Source organism: Plutella xylostella, chromosome 12 (genome assembly GCF_932276165.1).
Source record: "Plutella xylostella chromosome 12, ilPluXylo3.1, whole genome shotgun sequence".
NCBI lineage: Eukaryota > Metazoa > Arthropoda > Insecta > Lepidoptera > Plutellidae > Plutella > Plutella xylostella.
The window spans coordinates 11,121,829-11,140,318 of record NC_063992.1 but is presented as its reverse complement, the minus strand read 5'-3'; the positions used below and the strand labels follow the sequence as shown (position 1 = coordinate 11,140,318).

Genomic DNA, 18,490 nt, shown 5'->3' with positions numbered 1-18,490 from the left:
AAATGTTACTGTTACGGCGGCAATAACAACATCTATGTGGCCAGACTGCGTGGCCGCCACGGATTTTATTAATCAGGTTTCCGAACAAGCTGTTGTGTGCTTACCAAGAATTTTGTGATTGTATCATCTGCTGCCGCTACACGGGTACGTTATTGACATAGATAAACGTCACTATATCGTGGTTCGCCATAAATACGGAGCGGTGATTGGTGGAACGCGCATTAAACGTAGTCAATAACGAACCCGGCCGCTGTTATTTTATGATTATAAAAAGGCTTATAATTACGAACTCTAATAATGACCTGTATTGAGGTAAAAGGGCTGAAATCCTGGACTAACATAATAATATGTATAGGCTACAAACCTGCACTAGGCCAGCGAGGTGGAGAAGGCCTAAACCCCTTCCTTAATTGGAAGGAGACTTAGAATACCTATGGTGTCCCACCAGTGACGGTCGAATGGCGTAGTGGTTAGTGGCCCTGACTGCTATGCCGAAGGTCCCGGGTTCGATTCCCGGCTGGGGCAGATATTTGTTTAAAGACAGATATTTGTACTCGGGTCTTGGGTGTTGATATTTATATTTAGTAGGTATCTATCTATCTATGTATTTGTGTAGGTATATCAGCTGTCCGACACCCATAACACAGGTTCTGCCTCGCTTGGGGTCGGATGGCCGTGTGTGAGATGTCCCCACATATTTATTTTTTTATTTATTTTATTTTAGTGGGGTCGTGGTGGGTCGCGATTATGAGGCTACAAACTTTGTATCTTTGTTTGTACGGAATTCCGACGGTTTAACTTTTTAAGGCGGAGCGGAACAAGGAAGATGAAACATTTGTATTTATGTATTTCAAACCATGGCCCATGGGAAGAGCTATTATAAAATAAAGTTCTTATCAGATAGAACGCGGCTTCACCTCAACCGCGCTAGAAACCGGAGAAAAATCCAAAAGAGAACGAGCCGATAACTGATTTCCGTAGAAAAAATATGTTAAGAGCAAAAGGTAATAAAGGTGTTCCGGCCGAGATCGACGGCGATCCAACAATTTATGAAGGACGGTGGTAATCCCTTTTATTTATCCATCTATTCTGCCTCTTTATGGTTTTTACGACCTTTCGGGTCTCGCGTCGGCGCATTATTGCTGTATAAATCTTGTTAGTCCGCTACACTGCTCATTTCCGTGGTTTGTGATCCCACTTCTGATCAACTTGAGGATGGAGTTGGCCTGTGGGTTGTGGAAGGATGTTTGGATTTAAAAATAATCAACGCGCTACGCTACCAAGTGAAATAAGTGAAGGTAACTCTTGCCTTTTATAATTATGTTGGGTGATTGCTAAGTCGATGTATTCCTAAGAATGGGTGATAGAAAAAGGCATTTCCAGTCAATTGAACCCTAAAATTCCTTTACGAATATACTTTTAACAATTTCTAAGATGTTTTTTTCCAAATTTGAAAAAAAAATGTTTAATAAAAAGAAAAAAATAATTCTTGGATTGTTTTGCATTAGTAACACCTTGGTTGGCAGCAACGACCTTTGACAGGTAAACAGTACAGGCTTGATAAGGAAGGCCGAGGTCAGACTGCTGTCGAGAAATGGCCTTCATTCAGCATTGGGTAACGTGATGGACGATAAATGATGATGACTAAAAGGAGTGCTTTTTATATGTGTCTTGAAATTCATTTGCCCAAGTACTAGTAGGAGATGAATGCGTTACATATTTATACTATAGTAAAATACTCTATAGGTAATTAGGGTAACGTAACGTACCTAGGGACATTTTCGACTACCCCAACTTTGAATGAAGCTATCGCAGCGTACAACTAAGATATTAATGTGAAATTTTCTTTATTCGGTAGGATATATAATCTATTATCACTAGTATTTGTGCTAAAGCTTTAGTGTGGCCAGATTTTATTAAATTAAGATAAAAGTAAAAAGGCTTGTTTTGACCCAAGGTACGTTACACGTTTGTACCTTGGGACACTGTTTCCTATAGCTTTGTACTATGGAAAATGCAAACTTCTAAATAACGCCTTATATCTCTGTTCTTATTGATTTACTGCATCTCTCTTCTGTCTAGTTTCACTCTGGCACTAATAAGAACAGAGATATAAGGCGTTATTTAGATGTTTGCATTTTCCATAGTACAAAGCCATAGGAAACAGTGTCCCAAGGTACAAATTTAATCGTGTCCCAAGGTACAAAAAAGCAATATTTAACCAAAACTTAAATATCTTTATTTTTAATTAATAGGAATCTTTCAGATAATTGCCATGTCATAAAATTAAATAACTGAAAAGTTATACGTGACATCCATGTCTTTATTTTGAGCATGCCTCAATGAGATAAAGCAACACAAAAAACTATACAAAAGCTACTTTTGACTCCAAAAAACTTCATATTGTCTTCAACACACACTCGATGCTGGTATGATCACGAGACTCACTAGTTTTGCCAAGCGAGTTAAATACTTTACCTAGGGTAGAATTTTAGTGTGTTTATTTAGCCGGTTTTTAAAATACAATCAATGTCCCGAGGTACAAGCGTCCCAAGGTACGTTACGTTACCCTAATCGTTACATTGACACATATTAATAAGGGATCCATAAATTCCATTCTGCTCTATTAGGACGCATGTTCAAACCTATTCCACGTGAAACGTACTAACATACCTTTTGTTTGTCTCGTTTTCCAGCTATCTATTCAAGTATGCAATGCATGTCAAATCAAATCAAATCAAATCAAATATATTTATTTGTAAACATGGGTGGTTACAATATAGGTCTTATACTAAATGCATATAGTGTGCTCCATGCTTTGCCTCAGCAACTGAAATAGGCCATCTCAGACCATCCAAGAGTATAACTACGCAGCATGCCTTTGCTATCCGTGGGTGAATCATTGTGCAATTTGCAGAACATTCTATAAATAATAAAATAAGTTATATCATTATTATTTTATACGTTTTGAGTCGAGGCTCGTTTTTAGTACTTACGCTCGATTCGATAAAAACAAGTTAGTGTGCCTAAGTAACCAAAGGTTGTCTAGGAGAGATCGCTTTAAGTGAAGTGATAAGACTGCTGAAATTTATTATTCTTCGGGTTACAAATACAGAGTATTGTATCCAATATTTAAACTATACTGGCCACATCATGTCAATTTATAATATATTGTGGTTCGCCGAAATTATCATTTCATGCATAAGAAGATCCTTGAAGTGGCTTCTCTTTTAGTAGTAGGTAGGTATATTGGGCACTTCTGATGTTCCGAGAGGCAGCAGCTGGAACACCGTTGCTCTGCGATAAACTTTAAACACATTTTATACGATGTGGGAGAATCTTTAAATTGGAGATATTGACGTTGCTTTATTTATGGCCGCTGCTTCGATTTATTGCGCGAATTTTCAGAGAGATTTTATAATAATTACAGTGGCGGAACGTTTATTGAAATGATGAGTATTATGTTATGTAGATGAGTACGAGTATATTATCTATACTTAAGTATTATGAAAAGGTCGGAGATAGTAAATTAAAATGAGTATTGGTTGTGGTTTAATAAATATTTATTTAATTTACTCTTATTTATTTTAATACAAAGCTCTGTTTCGATTTTTAAATCGGAACGTAAATTCAGTTAATATCTACGTTGTAGATAGGTACTAATCGAGTTTTTGTCTTTTTCCAAACTCACTGTTTTTCCGACTGCAAGATTTTTCAGTAAAAAAATGTTTAAAGTTTAGAATTTTCTTTCTCGCTTGTGACTTTGGTACTATGATTAAATTATGTTCAGAATCACTCCAGTTTACCCCCCTACTCATAACTACTAGTAACGTCTCTAGGCGTAGATCTCGATCTGATAGTTGAGTCCGGAGCCGCGCTCGCTCTTCATCCGGATGTTGACGTAGCTGAAGCCCACGCCGCCGGCCGTGATGGAGGCGGAGGCGTCCGTGTGGTCCAGGTCGCGCGCTATCACACCCTGCGGACGAGGGAATAGGGAGGTTAGGCCTTGATATCGACACCTAAGGAACGTGAAATGTGAACGGCCACTGCCGTCTAAACTAAGTTAGTACGACATAGTGCATGTTTGCGGTGGACGCACGTATGAAAAACTGCCTCAACTATGCGAACTAACTTAGTTTAGCCGGCGGATGGACGCTCGGCGCAAAGGTGCATGGAAGGCGCCCACACATAAGCAATTAACAATCTATAAGCAGCGACGCTGCTTAAGGATTCTTAACTGTTAATGTGGTGGTGGTAACGCCACAGTACCTTATAATATACGAACAAGATTTTGTGCCACATACAAAAACAAGGCAAAAACCTGTCTGCATTTTGTTTATTGTCACACCGTTTTAAGTTTAACCTAATGACAACCATTGTACCAATTATTATAAGGTCACCATCGCACTTACGGCTAAGGAAAACATCGTGAAGAAACCAGCATATCTAGTGCACCAGCGTGGTGGGTCTCAACTGCCTTAGGAAGGCAGTTGAGACCTTGGGGATATGCTTCGAGATATCCAGGTGCGGGTACTTACGCCCACATAGAAAAAAAATGCACTGACAGTTCATCTAGTTCGTATTACAATATCGTTGGTAGAGGCTTTAAAATGCTGCTCACTCGACTTTAGTAAATACAACAGGTTCTTTCCCACGCACATAAAGAGCGGACGGTAAATGATTTAGTAAATAGACATAAAGTGACACATCGCGGTGGTTATTGCTGCGGCTTGCGACATCGTTGACGTAATGCAGCCGGTGTACACTCAGATACAGATATGGCTGACCACCCCTGATGATTTACATATTTATTTACCTAATGGTGGCAGTCAGATAACTCTGTGGCACACGATGAGCCATTCCAAAGAGACAGTAAATTTTTGAAACAGTATTTTTTGCGATTTCTGATTTAGATTTTAGTTTTGTCTAAAAGTGGGATTAATATTAGTGTTGCCCAAATGCAAGAACAAGACGAGACTTAGCCAGTCTTGGTCTTGGTCTTGCGCCAATACACCTGGTCTTGGTCTTGGTCTTGGTCTTGCGCCAATACACCTGGTCTTGGTCTTGGTCTTGGTCTTGCGCTCCCAGTCTTGGTCTTGGTCTTGCAGCAAGAGTCTTGCAAGTCTTGCAATTACCTATTAGTCTATTACTATTTATTAAAGTTTACTTTTTGATTATAATAGATATTTTTTTATTCGCTATGTCGGCTGTCCCATTTCAAAACACAGTAACCGCCAACTTTAAAAAAAAACGGGTCTTTGATTTATACATTATTTTAGGCGATTCCGCACAAAACTGCATTGTCAGAATATCAAAAAACCGCTTAGAAACGAAAATAAAATTTCTAAAAACCTAGTAACTCCACCCTGCGAAATCAAAAATGCCACGAAAACCATTTCAAAACATAGTAAGAGCCACCAACCATTTTAAAACACAGTAAGTGAAAATGACTTACTAGGTTTTAAAATGGTCAATGGCGCTTACTAGGTTTTGAAATGGTCAGCAAAGGACAATTTTCGTCCGTTAATTTTAGTAAGTCACAAATGGCATACATTATTACTAACACTTTTTTCGAACAAAATATCAGACATTTCAGAACCTGTATCTTTGCACCAATGAAACCTAGAGAGTTGAATTAAAAGTAGAACATAAGTAAATTTTGTCTTCTTTATAAAAGCTATAGAGACCTTTCTCGTTAGAACCTTTCTACTAGCCCTATTTTGCATAAACAAAAAAAAAAACAAGTTATAAAACTGATTTTTAGATAGAAATTTAGGAAATATTGTCTAATTGAAGGCAGCCATAAATAATTTTCATGTTAGAGCCTTCTGAATATGGCTATTTAATTCATTTACATAAAACAAAAAAACAAACATAAAAATATGCCCGTATTTCAGCTATTACTTATAGTGCCGTCGTGTAAAAGTGCTGCAAAATTGGATTTATAATATGTGAAGGATCCCAAACATATAAAAAATGAAATTATTACGCAATTATTGCAATTTCAATATACTTAACTTGTCTTAAATGACACAATAATGGCCCTTACTAGGTTATGAAATGGTCAGTGAGGGCGGTTTTAGGGTGAGAAAACCATATAAAACCTAGTAAGTGTTTTCTTTTGTGCATTACAGCAACAATTTTAGTCATATTTAAATGAAATAGTATTGTATATAAAGCCTAGGTTTTGCCGCTTCTTTTAAGCTTACATTTGTTCAGATATCTATCATAGTTTTACCAGGGCATTGAAATGAAGGTACAAAAACGTTTTTTGGCTCTCCTGAACATTTTGTCTCATGGCTGTTACTGTGTTTTAAAATGGGACAGCCGGCTATGTTTATGGTATTAGTCGTAATGCGCATAGGTCCAGTTTTTCATTTTCTTTGATACAGTTTTTTGCATCTCATAGAATTCCTAAGCGTACTTACCTATACACCGAACTGTTACACCTAACTACTCAGTGAAATAGCGCTCTGCAAGACGCAAGAGTCTTGCAGGCTATGTCTTGTTCTTGCTCAAGTCTTGCACGGTCAGTCTTGGTCTTGGTCTTGCTAAAAATACGCGGTCTTGTTCTTGGTCTTGGTCTTGCAAAAACGCAAGAACAAGACCAAGACTGCAAGACCAAGACTGAATTTGGGCAACACTAATTAATATAGGTATGTTTTATATAATTCTTACTGTGTTCACGACCTTCGCTTCCGCTTCAATAGCTAATTCTTAGTACAAAGTTTCCATACTAAAAGCTCATTGAACCTCAATAACTTGCCCTTTTATATAATTGTCTTAAATAAAACATACGAGTAGGCGTCTCATGGCATGATCAATTGATCAACCTTCGTCTTCGGGCTAGATTTTTGATCCCTAGTTAACTCAACCATTGGTCAAAACGGCTACCATTTTAGTTAAAAACGACCGAAATTCGTGCTTGACAAGTAACTTCACTGATGGTTAAAGTTGCCCAAAAATCTGGCCCTTAGGAACATAATACGCATGAATCTGTATATCGCGGGCTTCATGGCAAAGGGGCGTATGCGCATCGACCCTACTTTTCAGGAGAGCAAAAAAACATCATAACTTTTTAAATAAGTAATCTAGCTTGCTATAATTTTGCATATACCTTAGTTAATTATTTTTTGTTTTAATTAAAACTAAATTTTTATAATATCTATGCTTTAAGTACACTTTATGGCGTATACGTCTATCTGCCTTGACGGAAATTATTGTATTGCTATCCTTTTTTTATCATATTATGTATAGGAATAATGGGCGTATAAACAAACTTTTTTATTTGTTATCCAATTATATTATATATATTTTATTTGTTTTACACTTAAATCATTTACCTAATATACTGATAGCAAAATATAACCAAAAATGTAACTGCTTCTATTTTTTTCGAATTTCATACGCCCCTTTGCCATGGCGTAATTTAACAGATGTTCTCAATTTAAGAGAGATGATACGCCTATAAAAAAATAACAATCTATTTAAGTATCTATTTAATACATAGTAAAGCTGTAAAAAACACAGAATAATTTATTAGAAACAATAAGAGTACAAAATAAAACAAGAATTACTGTTAAAACAAAATTTACTCTTAATTAAGTGAACATAAACTCAAAAAACTCCTTAAAGAAATGACAGAGGGCTGAGGCTGGAACTTCGCAGAATGCAGGGGCTTTCCTTGATGAACTCTTTCTTCAAAAAGAAGCCCCAAAGAAGGTGGACCTGGTGCAAGTCGGACTCTGTCACGAAAAATGAAATCGATTTCATCATCATGACTGATTAAGAGGCACATATTCAGATATCTCAGGTCGGTTTAATCACCGTATACTCAGAGGAACTCTGAATATCGACCTAAAGCTTGAAGAACGGCGACTGATGAAGTCCACCCTCTGACCAACTCTGCGCCAGACCACTGCAACGACGTGATCAATGCAATACAGAAAGATGGCACTAGGTTCTGTGCAATGTAAAACACGGGAAGGAAGTCTAAGCTTTCAGGGGGGACTCTTGGACTTACGGAGACCAAACGGCATGTGCTGGACCATTCCGTCAGAACTAGAGGCTCTCAACAAAATGATACGCAAGGCTATTTTCATCGTGACCTCCAGTGGTTTAACACACTCCGGATTGAAGAAGCTATTAAACAAAACCGGGGATCGAATGTCTTTGCCAGGCGACTTGAAGGGACCCTAACGAAAAAATTGACAACCAGCCATAGCAGAATCGTCGAATCTGAGCCGGAATGCACGATTGTACGCTTCACATGCGCAACAGCCAGAACCCCAGATGTGTAGGTCTATTGTTTTTCAAGAAAGGAGACAAATTTGCTCTTAAAAACCTATAGACTGATCACACTCTTGACCACGTGAATAAGATGTTTATGTACATTTATAACAGTCATCACGAGACTTGATTTGATGAATTTCAGCCGCTGGAGCATGCCGAATTTCGTGGGGGTTATAGCACCGTAGACCACATACACACAGTTTGGCAGATTATACAGAAGAAGGAAGAATATAATCGGCCTCTGTGCCTAGCTTTCGTAGACTACGAAAATTTTTACTCTGTCGAGATCTGGGCTGTTCTGGCATCCTTGCAGATATGTCCAATAGATTGACGATACATCGAGGCGCTGAAGTGCCTAATGACACTGAAACGATTACTGTCCAAGTATAGAACCAGCCACAAGATCTATCCATAGGCAAAGGGGCGTGAGGGAAGAGGACGTAATTTCTCCGATACTGTTCCGTGATGCATTGGAAGATGTATTAAAACTCTGGACTGGAAAGGACTAGGCATCAATATCAACAGTGAAAGCATATTGTCATTTTATTTTGTTAAAAAAATGCACATGCGTCTATATGACATGGCGATAATTATTTGAATGCGCCCCACTGATTCTTATACGCCGTCTATACGCCTCTCTGACATGGCGAAATTATTGAAATGTGTCCTACTGATGTTTATACGCCGTCTATACGCCTTTTTGACACGACACAAAATTATTGATACATCGTATACGCCTTTATGTTATTTATGAATATCTCAAAATCTAGTTTACTGAAAATTTCAAAAAAATTACAGAACGTGTATTACTAGTATAGGAATCGATTGGCATGAAAAACGCAAAATCGATTTTTTGCGCTTACGCCCCTTTGCCATGAAGCCCGCGATATGTATACCTATTTGGAATCGCGATGAAATAGATTCAAATCTTCGTTAATGTAAGAGTAAAAGACTGAAGAAGATTTGAATTTGAAAAAAAGACAGTTTAAAATAACATAACGATATTCAATTTGTAACAAAATCAAACTAGGCTAGTACATTCTATTAATAAAATACCTACTTCAATTTCTATTTCCATTAATTTTGCACTTGTTGATAGTTCAAATCAAACACACGCCGTGTTTACCTTCACAACCACTCCGAATTTCTATCAAATACTCGTGCTAGATAATTGTATACAGGGTGGAGTTTTAACAATAATGTAGGGCAAAACACCCAGTAACTGACCATGTGCCAGTAACTGACCACCATCCTCTTCAACTCCAATAAATAAGAAATATAGCCAAGCAGGGCCATCTTGTGAACATCCAGTCTATTTTGTGGTTCATTGAGAGCATTACTGATACAAAAGATTTTGCCAGCCGCCAACAGATGGATAGTGAGCGATCGAAAAAGTTCAGTTGGCGCGCGAACCGAGTAAATTGCAGTTGTGACTAACGTATTTGTTAAGGTAAGTGAATTTTTAGATCGTAATATTTACCATGAAAAAAATTTAAATCATTGAAAGAAAAAAATATACCATATAGATTTAATTATAAAGATTACGTTTTTAATAAGATTCAGCTTGTTATTTCCCGTTTGATTGTTTTTAATGGGGTGGACAGTTACTGGACGACAAAACAGCGATTTTCCAATAACTGACCACCTATGTCGGTTATTGGGATTTTTGGTTGAAGCTGAATTTAGGCAAAATAAGAACGTAATATTAAAGCTCATATGTGCCATTTTCTTGTGTCAAAATATGAGCATTCTATCTCCACTCCTTCCATTTACTGACATAGGTGGTCAGTTATTGGGTAAATTGGTGGTCAGTTACTGGTATTATTATATATGATATATTTTTACAGCTTTCAGCGAGATGAAGAAGCGCCAAGATAGCAAAAAAAGTATAGAAAAGGCAATTCCACTTGTCTGAGACAAACTAGGATCAACAAGACATTCCAAAATAATTCAGGGTGACATGCAAGCACCTTTTAAAATGTAGGGAATTCAAACACAAAGTCCAAGTTTGTTCAAGATTTGGTATTAGCTGATGAAGATAAAAACGCTAGTGGAGCATACTATCAGCCTAGGATAATGTGGATTATCCAGGATAAAGACAGATATCACCATTTTTCCTTAAAGATAATCCTTGGAGCAGTCCCTTCAAGAATGCAAGACCAGGAGACAAATGGCTTTCACCATCTCACTCTATGAAAAGATACTCAAATGCTATCTTCAGAACAGCTGAAGGCGTACCTAACCAATGCCAGCGCTTGTGAACCAGATGAAATTGGTTCCCCGAGCACAAAAGCACTTGGCGAACAAGACCTCAATGACGCTATTAATGACCCAACCCGAATATACGTTACCGACGAAACGCGCCTCCACATTTTTCCAAAGACAGGCAAAGCCACTTCAGCAAAATAGGAAAAAGAAAGCATCACTACAATGCTAGTACCCTCAGCCGGTGCACCAACACGCCCTTCAATGGCATTATGAACGGCCAGTGGATTCGCAAACAGAACGGTAAAATTGGCACACAAGAAATGGGGCATTCTTCTATAAGTTGTTACCACGACCAACACCCCAGCCATTTGGAACCGATACCACAACTATCCTGAATCCACTGGCAACGCTATACTATCATTGGCAGACACATTAGTCCAGCAGCGGAAAATGCAGAAAGTACAGCGATGTTCTGTTTCAGTGACGCCTCTTCAACGAGGCAAATATTCCCTGTCCCCCTTGCAGAAATGACTACTCCTGTCTTTGGCCAAATACTTACCTACGAAAGCACGTTTCAACAGCATCCTAAATATTCCAGTTGAATCCTCAACAAAGTCATTGAAATCCCGTTCGTCAAGGCATCCATCTTTGTATCCTGAAAAACTAACCCCCAATATCTGATTCGGTCATAATTACAATGGCTAGCCTCAATGACTGTTTTGGCCGCACTGAAAGTCTCTGGGTGGGGTTTCAGCAATAATGAAAACCATCTGTCTCTGGTCCTACATCCTTGAAAGGACCGGCGGGGAAAGGGCCTACTTTTCCGGCGGGGAATTTATGTTTTCCCAGGCCGACAATACAATCCGCCACAATTCCTCCTCCTCATCAGTTGATACCGAATATGGAAAAGACCTGCTTTAGCGCTTGGATTCGCTACTTTATATTTAAGAAAATGCTCGTTTCTGGCACCATGAATGCTTCATGGGCCTGTCTTACTGATCCTGGCTTGTTCCAGACAAACAAAATCGCCCTTTCTGTGACTTATCTGAAGGTACTACATTGGGGCCACTTAATCTCCCTGAAAGCTTTAAATTTAAAATGCGTGTTCACTATGTGCGTGTGTGTTTATTCCTTTGTTTTTAGTATTTAACAAAAATGCATAAACTTGTGTTTTTAATAAAGAAATGATTGATTATTAGGATAAGATATCATTTAAATTATGCATTAATCTGATTAATTAATTTAATGCACTTTTCAGTTAAGAAACCTTGAGCAAACGTGATGTGTCACACATTAAAAGAGACCAGAGGATCGGTACTATTACATGAAGTAATCAAATAAATAGATAATAATAAGATTTAATCATAATTCCATTTTTAAACCATTTTAAATTGGTGGTCAGTTACTGGCATCGAGTGTGGTCAGTTACTAGATTTTAGTGGTCAGTTACTGGGAAAATCACTACTTTTGGTTTGCAAAAATATATAAAAAAATGAGTAACTTCTACATGTTTGCTATTTACTCAGGAATGTAGCTCTGTTATTCTAGTTTCTAAAACAAAAATCGGATTTAATAAGCGATAAGAATTGAGCCCGCTACATATAAATTACTGGAACAACTCCCTTAAGGTGGTCAGTTACTGGGTGTTTTGCCCTACCAGACGAAATATTGAGTAACTTTCATGATGGCACAAACGCTGAAATGGTAAATAAAATTCATCAATCAAAATTTATTTTAGATTCATTATGAATTTTTTTTTTTTTTTTTTTTTTTTTTCAAATACATACATACATTACACAATATAAATCCGCCAAACTATAGACACATAGTTTGTTGGCGGAGAGAGCTCTCTTAAACATAAACATTAAATATCTACATTACCTGCTATCTACCCATGTTAGTGACTCGACTTTATGGTGATAAATTCGCGACACTACATATAATATATAGTAGTATAAATTGAAACTACTGTTTTGTATTTTTATTAGGTTTTCTTCTGTCATCTGCATACCTAATCTGTCAAAAGACGCCACTATATACGCAAGAAAACATAAACTTTATAGTTTTTGACAAACTGTCAAACATGTACTAGACGTACTATCAACCGGAACGTCAGAAATAAAGTGGCATCGTGTATCTTGTACTTCCATTTAAATACATTTATTAATTAAAATTACACAAAATAGGTTATATGTAACTACGTATGTACTTAGGTAATTATGAAATGATTTTAACAAAGTTATGGTTTGATGATAATTAATTTCAAATAAGTAATTCATTTTGGTTACCAATTTATTATTGAGCTTTCCGACATTAACAGGAAACATTTAATTGTTTGTAATAAATAGCCTATCAAAATTACTGCACCATTTTATAAATATAAAAAATATGCTATTATAGTGCTAGAAATTCTTCAAAAGCAACGCGAATCTCGCGCGGAAAAGTTAGTCACAAATTTTAATTATAGTTATGGTTTATAAAGTTACCTTTGCTTTTAAGTGAGCCGATTTTGTTGGTGTCAGTAGGTACTGGTTAACTGAACTAAGAGGCGGTGAAATTTGATCTTGGACTACGAATAACATTTCAGTGGCAAATCTTATTTAAAAAAAAGTTTCTTGTGATGATCCAATGAACGTTTAATCACGGAGTGATACCTATGTACGAGTAATGCCATACATTCATTTGATTCTATCACTAGCGGTTGTTCCAAGAGGCTGTTACTACCTGCCTACACTGCGGAACATTCATTTCCATTTAAGGTTAAACGCACGACAGCTCTGCGAAACTTCGTAATTATTAGCGCTGATCACATATTTTTAGACTCACCTTGATCACCTGCTGCCCGGGGTCTGAGAAGAAGAACTCCTTCACTCTCTTCTTCAGAGGAATCGCATTGTATTCCTCCTTGACCTGATGAAGCAACCGGTTGTTGAAGCTGGTGCCCACGATCAGGTCCTTCGCATGGCTCACCGACACGCACGCCAGAACCACCGCTAACAAGAATAATAGCGATCTCATTTTTAGACGTATAAAAAACAATATTATAATAATATGTTCACGGTTCAACGGTCACCAAGATACTAAGCGATTGTTGGAAACTGGAATGGCCTGTTTACCTTACGTATGATGTGAATCACTAATAAGGAAAAAACAAATTATGCCCAAGGAGAACTTAGAGGCGATTGGTCAGTTCGTTTAAGGCTCAATTTTGATGTGAACTTTGCACCTGTGAATATGACTGGTGATCAAATAGTTGGCACAGTTTAATAATGTGAGTCAATATATCTACTTAACATACAAATAAGAACACACGTTAAATCGTATAACTTTTGTATTTATTTCTTTTATTTCGATTTTTATTTTACTTCAATATAATAAAATGCTGAAGTGATGATGAATAAAATGCCATTACACTGAGATTGGTTTGACTTGACAACTGGAATTTATAGGTTTATATACTTACAGTATATAAAAATCTATTGTAGCTCTAAAAGTATGTACCTACTATGTTCACTCAACAAAGTTTATTGTGTTACTTACTACTATATCCGCTCGGCCAAAAAGTATTGTTCGAAATTATACATTATATACCTAACATATAAGTTTGAATTTATTATTCCAGTATGCTAGTATAATAAAGGTTATCATAACGAGCCGGAGCAATTCGATAACAGTTCGGTAAGTTATATTATTTTGGATATAAATATCGAATACATTCGTATAATATATTTTGTACTAGCTGTTCCCGCGCGCTGCGCTTCACCTTAAAAAGTTTTCCCGTGGGAATTCCGGGATAAAATGTAGCCTATGTTCTTTCCCGGGGTCTAGATCGTATGTATACCAAATTTCATTCAAATCCGTTCAGTAGTTTTGGCGTGAAAGAGTAACAGACAGACAAACAGACAGACAGACACAGTTACTTTCGCATTTATAATATTAGTTAGGATGTATTGTTGTGATCGAGAGCATAATGCAAAACATAGATAATAATTGTAACTTCTTATATCAATAAACTTACTTCATACTGAACTGCTAAATTAACATCATTTCTTGCTAGAATTCCAGCTGTGTCCGGTCGCGTCTCAACAATATGTTTTTTAATTACTTATTGATTTCTTTATCCCAGCAATTTCTATCCTAATTACGTTAAACTGTTAATACATCGGTACTATTCACCGGATAGAATAGATTTAGAATCTTTTATTCACACAACAAAGCGAGTAATGCCGTTACTGCTGCCCTTCAGTGATAGATGTGGTCATCTAGGAAGGAAATTGGATATAAACATGTATGAAAGGATCTCACATACTGACCCAAGGCTATCGAAGCTCCGACTCCATCATTGTCCGTGTTCTTATAATACAGAATAGCTGCAGAAGACGCGGTGATAAATACCTACGAGCTGTGGAGTGAGTTCTGAAGAACAGTCATGCCAACTTACAGTCGTCGAAATATAAGAGGCCCGTTCGGACAGCTCCAAATGGTATGGGATGACAGCTGGTTTCAAATCTAAATCATAAAAAATCTAAACAATAAGTAACTTTTGATGCTTTACAAGTTCTTTTTTCTTTCGGCCGTTAAATAATACGCCAGATTTTGTGTCTTTTTATGTATTTCACCAAGTTAATCAAGAGTAAATACCAAATTTGTGTAGCTGTCCCACCGGGCCTATTATATTTCGACGACTGTAATGATTTTTATGAATAGTGTGACGGTTATCTGATTGGTACAATATTAATTGATTGTTGCCCCTAAGTGTAAATATTTAGGCGCTATATTGTGCATAAGAATGATTTCGTAAACTATCAAGGTTTTATACCGCCGGTAAAGAGTTGTAATTACTTTGACCTAGATGATCGAATAATTACCGTTCACTGTAACACAAGAAAATTGCAAATACAGGAGTTCTAGTCACTATTTCAATAAACATGATAATTATGCCGAAGAATTAAAGGCACGAAATAAAACCTACTTACCTATTTTAAGAATAGTTTTGGCATCGCTATTACAGATTGTAAGTCGTTTTAGAGCGTTTGGTGGTGTTTCTCAGTAAAGTAGTCAGATATCTGCGCACCAGACTACCGTAATGTAATGTCCCTTCTGTAGTTATTCTACTATTTAAGTCCTACGGTATTCTATTGATACTGTCGTCGTTTTCCTGTTAGTTCTATTCTATGGGAAGTGTCTTTTGTTTTCTGAATCACAGTCAGCAGTGTTTTCTCACCATTTACGATATTTTATCGCGATTACGATATAATTTATTCTATGATAAAAATAGAATACATACGTAATGTTGGATGGTGGTTGGATGCGATTTTTTATATCATAACCACCTTGTAAACGCAAAAATAAATTCACCATAATAAAGAAAATCGTTGATCTTACTAATTTATTATTATGGTTTGGTGGTGTGGAATACTTGAAATGGAATATACCATGGCTCGGGCTGTGCGTTGATCTCATTTTTATTATTATTAGGCCATTCTTGGACTCATAAATGATTAAGGCTGAAAATAGGATATCCTAACTAATATTATAAATGTGAAAGTAACTGTGTCTGTCTGTCTGTCTGTCTGTTACTCTTTCACGCTAAAACTACTGAACGGATTTGAATGAAATTTGGTAAGTATACATATTCATGGTCTAGACCCTGAGAAAGAACATAGGCTACTTTTTATCCCGGAATTCTTACAGGAAATCTTTTTAAGCGAAGCGAAGCTTGCGGGAAACAGCTAGTTATAAATAAATAAATAAATAAATATGTGGGGACATCTCACACACGGCCATCCGACCCCAAGCTAGGCAGAACCTGTGTTATGGGTGTCGGACAGCTGATATATCTACACAAATACATAGATACATAGATACTAAATATAAATATCAACACCCAAGACCCGAGTACAAATATCTGTCTTTAGGGTGGATTTCAACAAGTCCTAAAAAATCTTCATTTCCGTGGACTTTTTTATCTTAAGGTTTTTTATATTAGAAAAACGCTTTTATTAAAGTTTTTGTTAATGTTAGTGTTCTTACTAAATGGGTAGCAGATAAGTTAAAAACTTAACAAGATACGGATGATTAAAAATTTCGTGCCACGGCGATGAAACATGCGTTCACGGCAATGAAACAAGCGTCCACGGCAATGAAACAAAGGCCCACGGCAATGAAACAAACTTCCACGGCAATGAAAGAACTGTATACAATGGAAATGAAAGAATCAATCCACTGCAATTTTTAAAAAAGACTGTGAGGGAAACGCAAACTTAGACAGGCATGTATGGCAGAAATATTTGGATAGATATTGGAACGAAAGAAAGAACGACAGTATGTATAAAAAAATAAGAATATAGTATGGAATTCTCTAAGTAGCATTGTGGGGTCCGTATTGCGACGTATAAAACAAAATGTTTCATTTCACACTAATAACGTTTACAACATTATTTTTTTATTATTTATTTATCAAATTATTTTACAGAATTATTGATTACTTATATCATTGCATCACAAAAATCACACATAATAAACCTTACCTATAACATCTATATTTTTATTTATAAGGTATAATACCCAATATGTATACTGTTCATTTTATGTAAAATTAATAAAATATACTATAATATGACATATATTATCTGTGCTGAATTACACAACACCGGCAAAACACCTAGCACCAAAATATAAACATAGGCGTGTGCGGTTAGGTGCACATGTTGGTCAGCTAAGCGTCTCCCTACATAGCGCCAATAATAATAACGCAGTCAAAACTCCTTGCACCAAAACCTAAACATAGAGCGTCTCCCCATGTAGCCCTGCTTCGCTTTTGCTGAACATGTGCACTTAACCGCTCCTCCTCGCTTTTCTCGTTATCGCACCTATCTTTAGGTTGTGGTGCTAGAGGTTTTGATGGTGTTGTGTAATTTAACACACATTATGTGATATGATAGAATATTTTATGAACTTTATGCTAAATCATAGTATATTTTAATTGGTATAATAAAATGAAATGTACATGTTGTCATCATCAGCCTATAATCATCCAATGCTGGACATAGGCCTCTCCCAAGGAGCGCCACAACACTCGGTCCTCGGTCTTCCGAATCCAGCCACTACCGGCTGGTAACCTTAGTCCTCTGACGTATAACTTCTTTTCTGATACCATCCATTAGAGAAACCCCAAGCATAGCTCTCTCCATAGCACGCTGAGTGACTTTAAATCGGTGGACCAGTCCCACCATCAGTGTGTCCAGGTCTCTGCACCGGGTTCCCCTCATCTCGCCTAATCCTTATTATCCTAAACTCATTTCGCATAACTCGTAAGGTCTAAACTTTTTTGGTAGAATCATCACTTGGCATAAGACTCGTTTCGTCTAAAACTCTTTTGGCACAAACTTGAAACATCTAAGTCTCGTTTGCTCAAATGGTTCGTATTGGTATAATCTTGTTTCTCCTAATATTATCTTACTATATTCAGTATGTTTTAAATGTACAAATTGTGGTATTTTTCTCCTACATCCCGAAAATCACGATATTGAATGATCAAAATATCGAAAGTGAATGACCATTATAATTATTACAATCGCCATTAAACCCGATGTGATCGAAACCTAAAGGTAGGTGCGACGACGAGCAAAGCGAGGAGGAGCATGTTAGGTGCACATGTTCGTCGAAAGCAAAGCGGAGCGCAGCGAAACGTTACCCACATAGCGGAAAATTAAATACCTAATGCAAGGCACCAGTTTGCGCTATAAAGGGAGACGCTTCGTCAAAGTTAAAGCCAAATGAATATTAGTAGTTTTTATAAGCTATGCCATAGTATTGTTAGCCTATTTGAGATTTGACCATACCGTTATTAGGCTAAATAAGATTATGCGAAATAACTTTTACTAAACGAGATTTAAGCCATACAATTTTCGGCGAAACGAGACTTTGACCAAACGTTACTATGCAATACGAGATTAGGCAAATAAATCTTAGGCCAAAGTAGAACCCT

At 36.9% G+C, this 18,490-nt stretch overlaps 1 protein-coding gene across 1 annotated transcript; it reads right to left on the bottom strand.

Moving 5' to 3' along the window:
• Positions 1–3,545: 3,545 nt before the first annotated feature.
• Positions 3,546–13,592, bottom strand: LOC105396062. The gene is made up of 2 exons (XM_048624673.1): positions 13,327–13,592; positions 3,546–3,976 (listed from the first exon to the last, which is right to left on the bottom strand). The coding sequence occupies exons 1-2, from the start codon at positions 13,516–13,518 to the stop codon at positions 3,836–3,838; spliced, it is 333 nt and encodes a 110-aa protein (XP_048480630.1). The 5' UTR covers positions 13,519–13,592; the 3' UTR covers positions 3,546–3,835.
• Positions 13,593–18,490: the final 4,898 nt, after the last annotated feature.

Bases quoted from the DNA above. Each gene is read 5' to 3' on its own strand.
- LOC105396062 (XM_048624673.1), bottom strand. From the start codon at position 13,518: ATGAGATCGCTATTATTCTTGTTAGCGGTGGTTCTGGCGTGCGTGTCG. The intron at 3,977-13,326 runs GTGAGTCTAAAA...CCTCGTCCGCAG, and splicing joins CCGGGCAGCAGGTGATCAAG to GGTGTGATAGCGCGCGACCT.